This window comes from Megalops cyprinoides, chromosome 10 (assembly GCF_013368585.1).
Source record: "Megalops cyprinoides isolate fMegCyp1 chromosome 10, fMegCyp1.pri, whole genome shotgun sequence".
NCBI lineage: Eukaryota > Metazoa > Chordata > Actinopteri > Elopiformes > Megalopidae > Megalops > Megalops cyprinoides.
Window position 1 is genome coordinate 28,375,083 of NC_050592.1, and position 14,369 is coordinate 28,389,451.

The 14,369-nt window shown below is 43.4% G+C and overlaps 1 protein-coding gene across 4 annotated transcripts in view; it reads right to left on the reverse strand.

Annotated features, from left to right (window-relative positions):
- LOC118784094 (plectin-like) overlaps nt 1-14,369 on the reverse strand; it is an 85,235-nt gene that overhangs the window by 52,609 nt on the left and 18,257 nt on the right. For 2 of the 4 annotated variants that reach the window (XM_036538097.1, XM_036538096.1), the window contains exons 1-2: nt 5,212-5,670; nt 638-699 (exon numbers count right to left, since the gene is read on the reverse strand). In XM_036538097.1, coding sequence (XP_036393990.1) covers nt 638-699; nt 5,212-5,326 — 177 coding nt within the window. In that variant the 5' untranslated portion in view covers nt 5,327-5,670. Of the gene's footprint in view, nt 1-637; nt 700-5,211; nt 5,671-14,369 lie in introns of those variants that run through there. The other 2 variants (XM_036538095.1, XM_036538093.1) reach the window with 1 other exon arrangement.

Here is a 14,369-nt window from a genome sequence, read left to right on the forward strand (position 1 = left end):
TCTATGTTGTTTCATGGTATTTCTTTATGGCTATGCTATGATGCATACTAGAATAACTAGCACTAACAAGGATACTGTATGCTGCTATTCGCAGCAGGATCATGTTAGAGTAATGCTTCAATAAATGGGAACATCTATATTAAAACAGATCATTTTTAGGTGAAACTTTAAAACATGCTGCTGATTTGCTTTCAGTTTTCCGCCTCAAAGGTCATGCATTAATATATTGGTCATGTTGTCCTAAATGTTAACCCTATGTTAAGTTAATTATTCACTAAGCCCCTGCTAAACAAAGATGAGACTAAGCTAACAGACAAAAATATATATCTTTCTTTATTTATTAATGATGCCAATAACTGTTATAAGTGTAACAGTTTCATGTTCCAGACACTGGAAATGTTGCTTCAGCACTCTCTTCTGAAAACTCACATGCTTGATTTGTGGGGATTAGACACAACACACAAACGCTGTTTAAGGTGATGTTGAACTCTAAGGTCTGCCTTTTTCTTGCGTGCCACTCCGTCGGCCTCGCGCTACACGATGAGGTGACAGCTGGTGACAGCGGCGGCCGCGTGCGCTGGTCATTCCGCAGGCAGTGAAGGGGCTATGCTGTGTGCTGTGGGACAGGCCTGCTTACCTTCATCAAGTGCTTGTTGACCCATTTCGTGAAGGTCTTTTTCTGAACCCGGTCCCGTTCATCTGTGAGAAAAACAAAGACAAAGAACGTCAGAGCTCAGTTCAGCCAAGGTGCAAAATCCAACAGGAGCGTTGCTCAACTGAATTTCTTCATCACCTCACACGGAGCTAAGGCAGGATTCTTACGGTACACCTCAATTTTATACAGCAGTCCTCATGCAGGCATTCAAGGCCACTACACAACAGAGTGTGTGTGCCAGAAAGGCAGAGAGAAACTGCATTCATAGAGAGAAGACCAGGACTAAGTAGGTGGGAAACATTCAAGACATTGATATGAAATGAGTCATAACCAGCGCCGAACTAAATAGATGCTGCAGAAATTCATTTTCAAAGAAACTGCCAAACCATAAGCGTGGTTCCAAAGAAAAAGAAAAGATTACTCTGGATCTTGAAAAATATGGCTCCACTGTGGTCGTAGACTGTCACGTAAGTCATAAATCTTTAATGGTTGCGGTGGCTAACCTGGTTTTGGACCCAAACCTACTGCAGTCATTGATTAGCCTGGAGGTCTTACTGCTACCCTCGCCATGGAGGTTAGCACCTCATTTGGGGGCCCAACCCATATACACACACCCCAGTTAAAAACAGCATTAAGAAACAAATATAGTTATAGTATAATATAGTTCTCTCAAATGTATATACCCAAGTCATTTTTACCCAGTTATTTTAATTACTTAAGTATATAGTCTAATGATCATAATGTCAATATTAATGACATTTTAATCACACATTTTCGGGTTGAAACATGCTTTCTGTGTTGAAAAAGGATCAAGTGGTTGGAAATTGTTTGCAATGTCTGTTGTAGACATGTTCACGTGGATGTGACTTTTTTGTCAGCTGTAAAGTCACTGGTACAAGCCATCCTGAGGAGCAGTGGCTCGTGTTTATGTGGCAGCAGCAGTCCACAGATCCATGCTTAAGCACTCCCTCACCCCTCAACACCAAGGCTGGCAGAGAAATGGGCCTAACATTCACTCCTAATCTCTCACCTGCCAGCGATGGGGAAATGGGGGGGGTCCACAGTGATATATGGAAATTGACGAGGGCAAAGACAGAAGAGCTCCAGGGTAACCCACCTCTGGGCTCCATGTAAAAAACTGCATGTACTTTTCTTTTCCTGAAAGCCACCCTCATCGTGCTGAATCAGCTCACTCACTCCTTTGCTGTGTGAGGGCTGACTTAGCTTATGCAGGAGCCGAAACTGTGCACTGTTTACTGTTGTGAAAGTAAATAGCTTGTTCTGTAATCCGGTGCGGGTGGTGTACAAGCGTGTTCTGTAACTAAGAAACCAAAATCAAACTCATAACAAGAATAGTAAGTAATGAGGGCAAATAATGAACAGGAATGCTTCTTCAAGTTATGAAAGACAGCACAGATTCATGAGCACACTGCAAAATGATCTGTCATTGGCGACAAACAAAAGAATTAGCACTATCACAATCATATGAAAGAAATAGTGATAGTGAACATGGACCAAGCGCACAGCTTGCTTGGAAAGGGGCCACAGGCAGCAGAAAGTTACTGACAGCAGCCCACTTGCGGCTCAGTTGGATCAAAGTGTTGCTCCTGTGCGGGGGAACATGTCCCACCATGCAATAGAGGCAGCTCCCATTTTGAGGTCCACTGAGATGATTTGTTTAACCTCTGTCAGTGCTTGTCTCTCCCTTGAAAGGAAGAAAAATAATAAAACATTAGCACGGTGTCAGAGAGGAGTTGCACAATGCTCTGGGTGTGACTGAGTGGTGCAGGCTCATCTGACGCAGGCCAGCTGAGGCCAGATTCACTTCCCCTCCCTGCTCTCAAAAAAGGTATTTGGTGTCTGAAACATGGCTGGGCTACCTTAAGAGAAGGGCTTGGTCCTGGCCTCTCCGTTCGAACATGGACACACTGGGCAAAGGCTGTTAAAGGGCACCATGAGCTGTCCATGACTGTTTACCTCAGTATAACCTTTCAACATGTACATCTATTTGAAGCACAAGTTAAGCTTATGCTTTCTGCAAAAAATATCAAGGAATATCTGAAAATCATCCCCAGGGAGAGTGCTGTACTGTCCCAAGCAAACACCCACTCAATGGTATTTAGAGAGGAGATTTATAAAAGTCTGGTGTGTCCAGTAAAGAACTCTCCCTGAGTTTTATTTTATCACTGAACCGCCCTTGGGCCCTAGAAACAACAACAGGACAGAAGGCTGGAAGGGAGTGGTAGGGAGTGTAATTTCATCGTAATTCAAAGGCATCATAATTCAACGGGCTGTGGGGGGGGGGGGGGGGGGGGGGGTAACCTGATAGATGGTGTCAAGCCGGTGCCAGCGTGGTCCCCGTATGATTGCAACACTGGCCCTTGATTAATGCACGCTGAGCTCATTAAAATGCCCAGCAGCCTGATAAAATCATCATATCAGCATAAGATAGTAGAAAATAAAAAGCAGAACCACGCCTTCCAGTCACGTCCCGGCAGCTACAACACAGTTTAGATGATCAATGAATCATTGCTCGGTTGCTGCTGCTGCTGGATGGGTGGCTGATGTATACAATCCTATTATGGAATCACGTTGCCATGGTGATCCCAGACAGTGGAGGCCAGCAAACTTTGAACCCCTTCGGCAAAAGGCTGTAGGTCAAACGAGGTCCTGACTTCCTGTTGCTCAATGTGATCTACACCTGCTATTACCCACCCCACCCCGGAATTGCCAAACAGAGGGTCACCCAGTGAGGTCCCCCCCTTGCCACAAATGCTGAACAACTGCTTTGTAGCACTGACCACAACATCACAACTGGTAGTGGTGAGGGGGTCCTTCAGCTAAGATGTGAAATTTCATGTTAAAAACAGTGACGTCATGACTGCCACAACGCAATAGCATACCAGCAATGTGTTCATGCTGTCTGGCATTTGAAACCTTTCTTCCATAATCATACCCTTTGCAAGCTGAATGAGTGGCCAGGGGTCAGAGGTCAGGAATTAGGTATCAGGTAGCCCCAGAAGAAACTAGTGGTTGTGAGCGAAACCACTTGTAAACCTAAACAATCTCTGAAATTGAAGACGCAAAGCACTCCTCAAGGAATGTGCAATGTCACTCCCAGGTTCTGCTGGAATCTGTGGACTCAAATTGCACATTCAATGCCGATGGGAAGAGAGGTCACTTCAGCTACATATCAAGCCAAATCCCACACTGCCCTGCAGTATTAAAATGGAAAACTAGATTTTTACATTCTAGAGATTTATGTAACATTAGGGGGGGAATATTTCAGTGACTGATTGATTCATCTATTCCTGTGTGAGAAGGTGGGATTTATGGCAGAAATAGAGGTGATAAAGGAGTTATTGAGAGGTCGTAAGTAAAGAAGCTGCTTTAATTGAATGCAGTGCTTTCAGAACACAAGCTTCCCCAAACACAGTACAGTTCTCTGTCAGTAAAACCAACCATAAACAACACAGGCACAGGATGCCAATGGTACAGTTTACAAAACAGTTACACATGTGGGACAGCATGCATACTCATTTGATACTGACCATAGCAGAATACATAACTTGCCTTAAATTCTATACATCTGCATTATATGCTGAAATGAAAGTAATTTACTGTACTATCCGGTAACATTGCAGTTGGTACAAACAATCATGGAGAAATATATTTGCAGCAAATGATACATGCATTGTTGTACATGCATCACGTCATAGCAAAATAAGCTCTCCTATTTTGATTGGCTGTTCTCCATTCATTCACCACATTGAGTGAAGGGTCACTATCCAATAGGAAGCAAATAAAACACATGCACTGTAAAGGGGAGTGCCCCTCCATGAAGTCACAACGTGAAGCCGTGCGGAGCAGGGAATCTGAAATTGTCAGCTGTGCGACATTTCTCATTCTAACAAAAACAACATTCACATGACATTTTTTCCATGTTTTTCTTTCCTAACAGCACATGTACCCTAATGGGTAGTAAACCAGTCAGATTAATTCACTGAACAAACATCTCTCTGGAGCAGCAAGGGTTATACAAGAACGCTGATGATTTAAGACTTCTGCGACAGGAAGCAGGCAAAGCCTCACAGCGTAAGTTACAATTCTTCTTTCAACCTAATTGTTTTCTTCCTCTGGGCTGTCTGCTTATAAAAAATCTCTCTGAAAAAAGCCCAGAACTGTGCAGGACTTGGTTGTAAGCTGACCAAAACTGCCATAGCTGTGGACATTGCAAAAACTGGTTCTCAGCAAAAGCTTGTTGAGATTTAAAGCTGAAAACAGCTAAACTTGGAGCTTTAGTGGTAATATTGCGGTGGCCTTTTTCTTCAGAGAAATCTGCAACCAGCACATTGACTCTCCCCCCAAATCAGCTTAACCACAGACTAGAAATTAGAGTGCTCCTTTCGCCTGTTCACTCACACACAGTTCTCTTTTTTCTGACAGACATTAAAAACTGTCTTTGTAGCTAAACATCTACAGGTCTTAATTGCTGACTCTTCTTACAGGAAATCCCTTCCGTTACACTCGGACACAACCAAAAAATGCTGTCATACCTTTTCTTTCATCTGTGGCCTTGAGCATACCCAGGTAATAAGCGTCATCTGAGGGCATCCTTTCCCTTCCCAGACTATCTGTGGAAAAGTTCCTGTATTTCTGCTGGTTAGACATGCTGCAGCTCTGTGTCACGCTAATGTGAATCAATTCTCCTCTCTGTTCTCTTCAGTAGTTTAGACACAAAGCTTATGTTAATGCTGTCTTATTTCCAATGTCTTCGTCGCTTCTGAGAGTGGAGCAGGACCATGCAGTCGTGTGGGTGTGTTCGAGCCTTCTGCAGCCTCTCAACCTATAATTTCCTTTTTTTCTTCTCTCCCTCTCTCTCTTCTTTCTCGCCTGCCTGAGCTGTCCCTCTTTGCTCCCTCTTTCTTCTTGCTGAGTGATGCCTGCGAGCTACAAAGTCTGGGCCTGCCTCGTGCTGATCTGCACACTCTGTGTGTGTGTGTGCATTGGAGGACATCCTGGCGTGCCTAGCTCCTCCCCCGCTCTTTGTCATCAAGGTGTGGTCAGTGAGTGAGCGGGGGGCGGAGTTGGGAGCGTGCCAGCAAGGTGTGGAGGCAGTAAAACCGCCCCCCACCCAACCCACTCCCCTGGCCTGCCTGAGTCACTGCGAAACCCTGACGACGTGTTTTGTGCGGGCAGCTACGGCAGGAAGTGAGCCTCATGGGCACTACAGCCCTGTACACGACAGAGCCCTTTTCAGTGCCCTCCCAGGATGTTTTGCGCAATGCAAAGCAGTTTTAGCTAACCCTCAGGAGCCCTGATTCAGGCCGCTTGTGTATTGTCTTCTTTTGCCATCTTATCTACTGCACCTGAGCTTAATCATTACCCAGTCAGAGCATTCCACACAGCCCTAAGGGACATTACTCACTGACTGCATATGCCGCACAGCTCCGCACCCACAATGAGGCATGGACCCACACTCAGCGAAAAAATGACAGGGATATTCAGCTACAAAAAATTATCTTTAACATCTATGGTAATATACAAAATATTGAGAACATACTGTAATACAAAAATGACCTCTCATTGTTGTGTCTATTCGCTAAGCCTTATCTAGTATGACACACCATGCATAGCTTACATTTTGTACACCATCCACTGACACATCTGCATGTTTATTTAAAGCACTTCAGGTTGAGCAGTGTCCCATCATAGATTTCCCCCGGCAACCTTTAGGTCCCACACTGATGATCCTATGATATGCCACAGAAGTACTGCAGTCCTGACTTAAGGAAGGTCATGGAAAGATCTGCTCCACGACATGGCTAGAGATTGAAGTATTTACACAGGCCCCACCAAGACCCTCAGCCACATTATCATGGAAAGGACCAATGAAAGGGTTGTGGGCCAGAGTAGGGTTATCACCTTTTCCACCATATGACCCAGAGGGGCCAAGAAACTGCCTATACAGGGAGGGTCTGAGAGGATCTCAACCAGACAGTAATGGAAATTCCACCCCAATGTGGGAATAAATACATAAAAGTTAACAGTCATGCTCCTAGAATGCCAGCTTTCATCTACTCCCATGCTCCTGCTGGCATCCTTCATTTAGTTACAGGACGCTGGAACAGAAGGAAGTGTGCAGCCAAAATTGAATTAATCCACTGAATTAAATCAAATCCATCTAAGATCCACGACTGCAATCAGCTGGTTTCAAAGGTTTCCATTCGTGCTCTGATCTTAGCAAGCAGAACAAGAGAGAAGTGTGTGGGATGGGGGTGGGGTGGGGGAAGGACGTCGGTCAGGGATGGGTGAGCTTAACCTGCTGTGCCACATTCACCACACAGCTGAACAATGCAGTCAGAGGGAACCCATTCTCTGCTTTACAGTACAGAATACACTGTGGGAGACGGAAAAGACAGATCAGATCAGAGGCTTACAAATAAAACTGTTAGGGGATGCATGGAATACTTGGAATGGCTGTCATTCTGGTGCTGAATCAAGAGCTATGCAGCTGTTTCAGTTCTCTCACACAATTTCCTGTTGACAATCACCTGACTTCTGACACATAGAGGGATAATACATGTTAAGCTTGCAAGCATGGGCACTGGTGGTCACATGAGCAGAGGTGGTTAGGAAACTGCACTAATTACATGGCTGTGGTTCAAATCTCAGGTGAGGCCACCTGTTGTACCCCTGATCAACATAAACTGAACTGCTTCACTAAATATCCAGCTGTATAAATCGATCACACAAGAAAGATGTTAGTCAGCTTAAATCAGGGCATCTGCTACATTCTTGAAAGGTATATCAATGAAACTAGGGGAAGTAGCACAGCGATATCCCTAGCAGTCTTACACAGAACAAGGAGGTGTTGACTGTTAGCAAAAGCACAGGTACGAAGCAGAATCCCAAAGCATTTCAACCCTCTCAATCCTGGAAGAGTGTCCTCTTCAAACCAGGCACAGAAAAGAATGAGAAAGAGAAGTGCCTTCATATGGCAGATTCAAGCTGCTGCCTGTTTGGACTTGAAACGGTGCGAACAACTTATCCCCCCACTGGAAACTGGCCTGTATTTCTGTCTTTCTGGCTAGAACTACATGGACGAGGGCGGCACACCTTAAGTAACAGCTTTGTACTTCCACACAGTGTCTGGGCAGGTGAAGGAATTAAGGAGGGGCAGGGTTCAGACGTACGAAATCCGGCACAGCTGAAGAACACTTCACCCACAACAGCACAATTAGCAGCAGGACTCACGCAAACACCCACTGCACGTCACCGTGGTTTATGGTTTGATGTAATGCAAGCGCACACTCTCGTACACGCACACACACACACACACACACACACATGTTAACTGCAGCATTAGTATGACTTCTGGTTATTAGTTAATAATGTGAATGTTAATTATTCAAAGTATCAGAATTTTAATAAAAAGTGGTTTCTTTATAGGGTTCATTAATGGAAAAATAGAAAACTTGGGTCCAATTATATATTAGCAGGATTAATTGTAAGTTTAATATTGTGGGCAGTGTAAAACTAATGCCCATACTATCCTACTGAAGGCATACATCCATGTTGTGTCCTGTCTGATGGAATGCATTCTTCGCTTACTCTTCCTTCCTCTCTGGCGCTTATGGGTAGCAAGTCATTGCAAAGTCTTCTCTAACGAGCTTAGTTCCATTAATTTTTCCAACCTCAAGCATATTAAGTGAAATATTACTGAGGTATTCAAGCAGACACCATAGTCACATGTGGATGAAAAAACGCCAAAAAAGTTAATTAAATCACAAGCGTACTAAAGTGAATTAAAATGTGTAATAGTTCTATGTGTGGAAACAGTATTTCTTTTGCATGATATTGCAGTTAGAGGAGTCAACTCACAACCTGGTTGATTTCAAATATTTGCCCTAAAGCTATTCTGTTGAATAAGTTTTTAAAAAAGAATAGAAAAGCTGTTGAGTTAACTAGTAACAGTAACTCTGTAACGTGGGGCCTCTGGGTAAGTTGTTCTGTGATGTTGGAAAAGATCTGTTAGTGTTATTTAATGTCCATGTTGTTCTTCCCCTCCAGGTCCAGCTCGGTGGTGCTGTGAAGCTGCGCTGGAGCTCGACAAACTCAAGGTCGAGTTGCAGCATGGTGAAAGCACAGTGTCTCCATAGTGACGCCACAGTCCCCGCCCCTGTCAGACCCATCATTATAGCCCCTGCTCCCAGCTGGTGCCAAGGCAAGGGACCAGACAGCACTTTTTCCATGCACTTTACAGGGCCCTCCCCCAATACTGGCCCACAATTACTATCCTTTTAATGCTCTAATGAACTACAACTGCTGCTTTTACCATCATCTTTATTGGAGCTAGACAGCTCCTTCCATGGTACCTGAGCTGGTTCCACTAGAAAACAGATCCTAGTGAATGTGTTTGGTTGGACACCCCAAATATTAACAATTATTTGTTGACAGCCCTAACGTCATGTGTACTAGGCATATCGAGCACCTTCTTACCCATTTTATTTTATCCATTTTATTTCTGTGAAACAGGAAGTCTGTAATCAATTTCTGTGTTGTCTGATAACCATAAGAGCATCTTTGTATGAAACAGATGTCAATGGAGATAATACCCCACAAAACCAGTCTGAAGAACAAGCATTGCTCAGTACAGAGTAAAGTCTCCACCCATAGAAACTTTCCACCTGGAAAACCTGGTGATGTGTAATTTACTCACCCGGCACCTTCCAGTCATAGACTGGGGTTAAAATAACATGTCTGAGGTCTGACCCTTGTCTTTTTGTAAAGTGTTCATGACTCATCAAACACACAGTATAAAACAAAAGGTGTAAGATGTAAAGACATAACAAAAAAAAGGCTAAACTAAAGTTCTTCTGAAATGCTAACTTGCCCTCAATGATTATTGCAGCACATATCACTAAACCGTATGGGTAGTGCTTAACATAGCAAAGCTTTGGATTTGCCATCATTGAAACCAGCAAATCCCTGGATCCATCGCTAAGCGTAGCTTTGTGAATGGGCGTTGCACAGGAAAGTCAGCCACTGAGAGGAGTCAGCCAGTGTCAAGCACCCCATCAGGGTGCACTTCCCCACTTTGCAGCCAGATGGATACCATCTCACGATGATGTCACCGCCGAGCAGCGCTCTCGAGATCTGTGTGCACAGGGACTTTTATCTCCCTTCACATGGCTGTGGGCCCGCACACGTGAGCACAGGGGCCATGCCCTTTCATGACATCTGCGTGAGACCCTCCGTCGACATCTCGAGAAAAGTCTCAGAATGGCGCTAACTACAGTACAGTAATGGGTGGCGCGGCTGAGGTCATGTGACTATACCAAGTTCAGAAAAGACGCTCAGAACATCTGAGTCATGTAGCATTTTCTGCTCAGATCCAAGAAAAAAGGCATATTATTACAAAACCTACAGCTACTTATTATAGGGCCTGATGACGGAATCTTCCTACACCATACTCAGATGGTGCATCTTTCCATTTCAAAGCAGAAATACTGTACTTCTGTACACAAGGAATAGAGGATATGGAACATATTCATTTAATATATACCCGTAAGGGCAAAATTTGGCTTTGGACTATGCTCTAAGACTGTGCCCCTGTGTATTTAGTGTGTGTGTGTCACACATACTTTTGCCAAGCGAGACGTGGGGATTCCAGGGTCCGCCTGCAGCCCACGCTTTCAAATTTTCCAGAGGAATTTGAGAATCCTGGTGTCTCCCATGGGATTCTCCCTCACTCGATGCACTCCACTCAAAAAGAGGCGACATTTTGGGGGGGGGATTCCCCTTGCTAGCTAATCTGGTCTGCTCTAAACAGCACATTTCGCTTTAACCCCCTGTGTCTGCTTTCATTTTGGACCACAACAGCTATGATAATTCCTGTGTTGTAACCCACAGGCACTCGAGCAAAGCAAACTATTAATCCTGTTCCTAAACAATGGAACAAGCGAAAGAGTGAGATGTTTTCACAAAAACGCAAGAGAGTGCTCACCACCAAATGCACCCAACAGAGTTTGCCCACTAATACAAGCTAAGTTCATTCACAGCAGGTCTACTTAAATCAGGATTTGAAGGCCTGGAAGATCGCTAACAATTCAGCAGACTTTCTAGCTCTGTAGACTATTAACTCTCTCAGAACTGAGGAGTGAAGCTTTATTGGTTCCATTAAGACATTAATTGACTGAATCAGGTAAATGAAAGCTTAGCTGAGGGAAACACCCTGCTCACAAAGCAGCTATTCAATACCCAGGTTCAGAAGCAAGGATTCTGGGATTCCGTTGCTGAGCGTTTTTTTTTTTTTTTTTTGCCAGCGTTCACCCTTTCCTGACATACAGTTTTTCCCTGAAGCTGTGTGAGAGCATCTCCTTCCCAGCTGTCCCTGTGGCTGCATTCGCCAGGTTACGAAACCTCCTTTTACATTTCAACCAACTGTATCTCACACTCAATAGTTGATTGAGTGAACTATTTACCAGTTGAGCACATCAGTGATGCTGAAGAATAACTAAAACCACATCATCTGATAAGCTCACAAAAGCCAGGCATCGGCAGTAAGATAAGGGAGACCTGGCCTTGCCCTGCCAGTTAACCTGGAAAAGAAAGTTGTGACCTGGGGAACATGTGTAAATAGGAGGTCTGGTAATCTTTAACGAGCTGCTTCTAGCCCTGCAAGTCAGAGGTGCCCAGTGAAGTAGCTGTTATATAACTCAGAAAAATATAATATAATATAATAAAGCATATCCCTTTCACACAATATTGTTGGAATCCCTGGAGTCCTTGTTTTAATGCTCTTTATATCTCTTTCAATCTGACCATAAAATGACCCCACAAATCAGAGTCCACACGGTAATCTATCACTTACCTGGATAACAAGTCCAATAATGTCAATCTAAACCGTGCACTTTTGGAGTAACCAAGTCCCTGAAGCTTATAGTCACATTTTGAAAATCTGTTACAAAGCAGACAGACAGAATTGCTAACAGGGGCAATTTTCCTTCTGGAATAAAAGGCGAATTTCCGTGTCAGTAAAGGAGTGATCTTTGAGTGTTCTCAGAGTGCATTTATGGACAAAAGAAACTGCCTGGAACTACCAGGTTTAAATCCTGGCAGCCTGATCCAGGGGAACATTGCTGCTTGAGAAAACAGAGAGATAAGGAAAATAGAGACTCTGCAGTGCATGTTTTATTTGGACAGCCCCAAGGACAGAAAAGAGCTGTTATTCTGCGCATTCTTGCCCGGGGCGTGCCCTGCCCCTCCCTTCAGACGGGGGGTAGGGCCGTCTCCCATCCTTGCACGCCCAGCCACTTGCATGTGGGAGCGTGTGGAGGCAGGCCGCCCCGCCCAGGGATCGGAATGTTAATAAAATGCGAAAAGATAGCGGCGCGCACACACACCTACGCCTCCCATGTTCCCAGGGGAGAAGTGGCATTGGATCATTAAGGGGCTACGCCCATCCCTGCCGTGATAACAAGTTGGACCCGCAGGCGCTGGTCGGGATGTGCACATTGTTCCTGCATGTGAAAGAGGCTCTCCTGAGGATGTGTCGGGTTTACACTCATGCAGGAAACAAACTCCAATGGCCATGTCCATCACACACCCATAATCGTAACAGACTGCTTCAATTTTACACATCAAAGCTTTTATACAATGAGTATAACTAAATGCTGTAAAAACTAAAAGTGATAAAACAAGTCCTGTTTATGGAGACTAAGACTGATGTTACATTAGTACACAAATCCACACTTCCAGTCATAGAATGAACCAATTTATATACGAATGACTGGGTGTTACATCAAAGCACTTACCTTAAATTCACTTCAAATGAATTCCCCAAAATATGAGGTTTATACACTGAAAAGTACATGAACATGGAGGGATGTTGGCACTGGACATGTATCATCACTGCTCTACAATCTATTTTATTTGCATTGAACATGTAACTGGCATTATCAGTACTATACACATCATATGAAGATTAGTCTATGTGCCTCATTTATTATCAGCATTATATGCCTAATTTAACTTTAGACTCAACACTGCAGTGTGTTAGTACTGGCTGCTGAATTTAAAAATAACTATAACTAGAGTCAGTGTGGAAATCCCCACATCTGCACTCATAATTAACTCGTTCCTTCCCATTTGTATATTATGCAGCACATGGAGTAACCAGAGCATAAAGTCAAAGTGGGGAATGAGTTCTGTCTCCCTCTACTGGTGCCGTTACTGTAATACAAGGTGTCATGTTCAACACAGCGGGACACAGTGTGCTGTATGTTCTGGGCAGAGTTCCAGAAGAGTGTGATTTTACACTTTAAACACTCAAGCAAACAAAGCTCGAGTAAAAAATTATTAGTAAGCACATCACTCTTTCTATGGTACATGTCATTACATTATCAATAATTTGTGAAATCCTTAAAATTCAAAATGTGGTAAAAAATTAATTCCACACATATTTCTGAAACCCAGCTGTTACTCTTCCCACATTTTTTCCTGTAAGCTGCCCTGTCCACGTTCTATATCGAACGTGTGCTGAAGGTTGATATTTAATAGCCTGTGCAAGAGTAGAAAAGGGAAATGTGAGAGGGATTTCTATGACAACAGACCCAAACACACAGTAGCTACAGCAGTGAAAAAAAGCACTTACTCATTTCTGTAATTTTAGAAACTGTGGTCTGTACCGCAAGCACTGCAGCCCAGCTCTGTGATGCCTACCTCCAGATGCAGGGAACAGCCCATGCCTATTCTTTTCAGCGAGTACTGAAATCCATACAACATGATTCTCAGTCCATTCTCAACGTAGTTTTGGCTTCCTTAGCAACAAACAATGCCCCAAGCATATACAAATACATGCCAATGTGTATGTTTTTATATAAAATGTTGTCAAATAATAAGACTAGTATTTATGCTCTAATAAATATTTATGTGTTCATTTAATTTTTAACCGTCATAGTGTCTCCCAAACCAGTAACTAGTAAACCAGTATAAGTCATACTGTCTCTGAAAACTCTGGAAAAGCAATTGGGAAGATTTCAAATTTGAATACAACAGGTGTGTTTGTTTCCCCAACTCTTGAGTGTTGCAGGTGAGTAACATTACCACAAGATGGCGTAAATGGGAGGCAAGTCTAACCTGTCTGCACTCTCCTGTAAGGCATTCCCATTTATGTGTCCCTGACTAAAGAGCTATCGGTTTCAGTGACACCATAGCCAAAGGCAAGCCCTCTTTGGAATCACAGATATTCCTCTCTTGAGGGATAAAAATAGTTAAATAAAACAGTTCAATAAAACCTCTTCAGGAAATGTTTTTGTAATGTTCAGTTAATGATTTAAGACATGAAAATAATCATTTGGTTGATTTATTGACTGGGAGGTCATCATCTCCTGGAACAGTTGAGAGTTGAAGTATTGCAGAGTGCTTAACACTTCTTGTTATTTGAGCTCTGGTTGGTATTAAGACTTTGGCCTGTTGCATGTTTATAAGCATTGTTAGATGCAGATGAAACAAAGGTATACAGTCTTGATTTAAAAAGAGCAATCTGGTACTGACACAAACTTGTCCAGTTTGACATTTAACAGGAGGCACTAACATGTAAACTCAGGCAGCAAAACTACTATAATCTGTCCACATCTGACTGGGTGATGCTATATCATTCTAGCAGGACATTACTAAACCCTAATCATACATCATTGCATACTGCAGT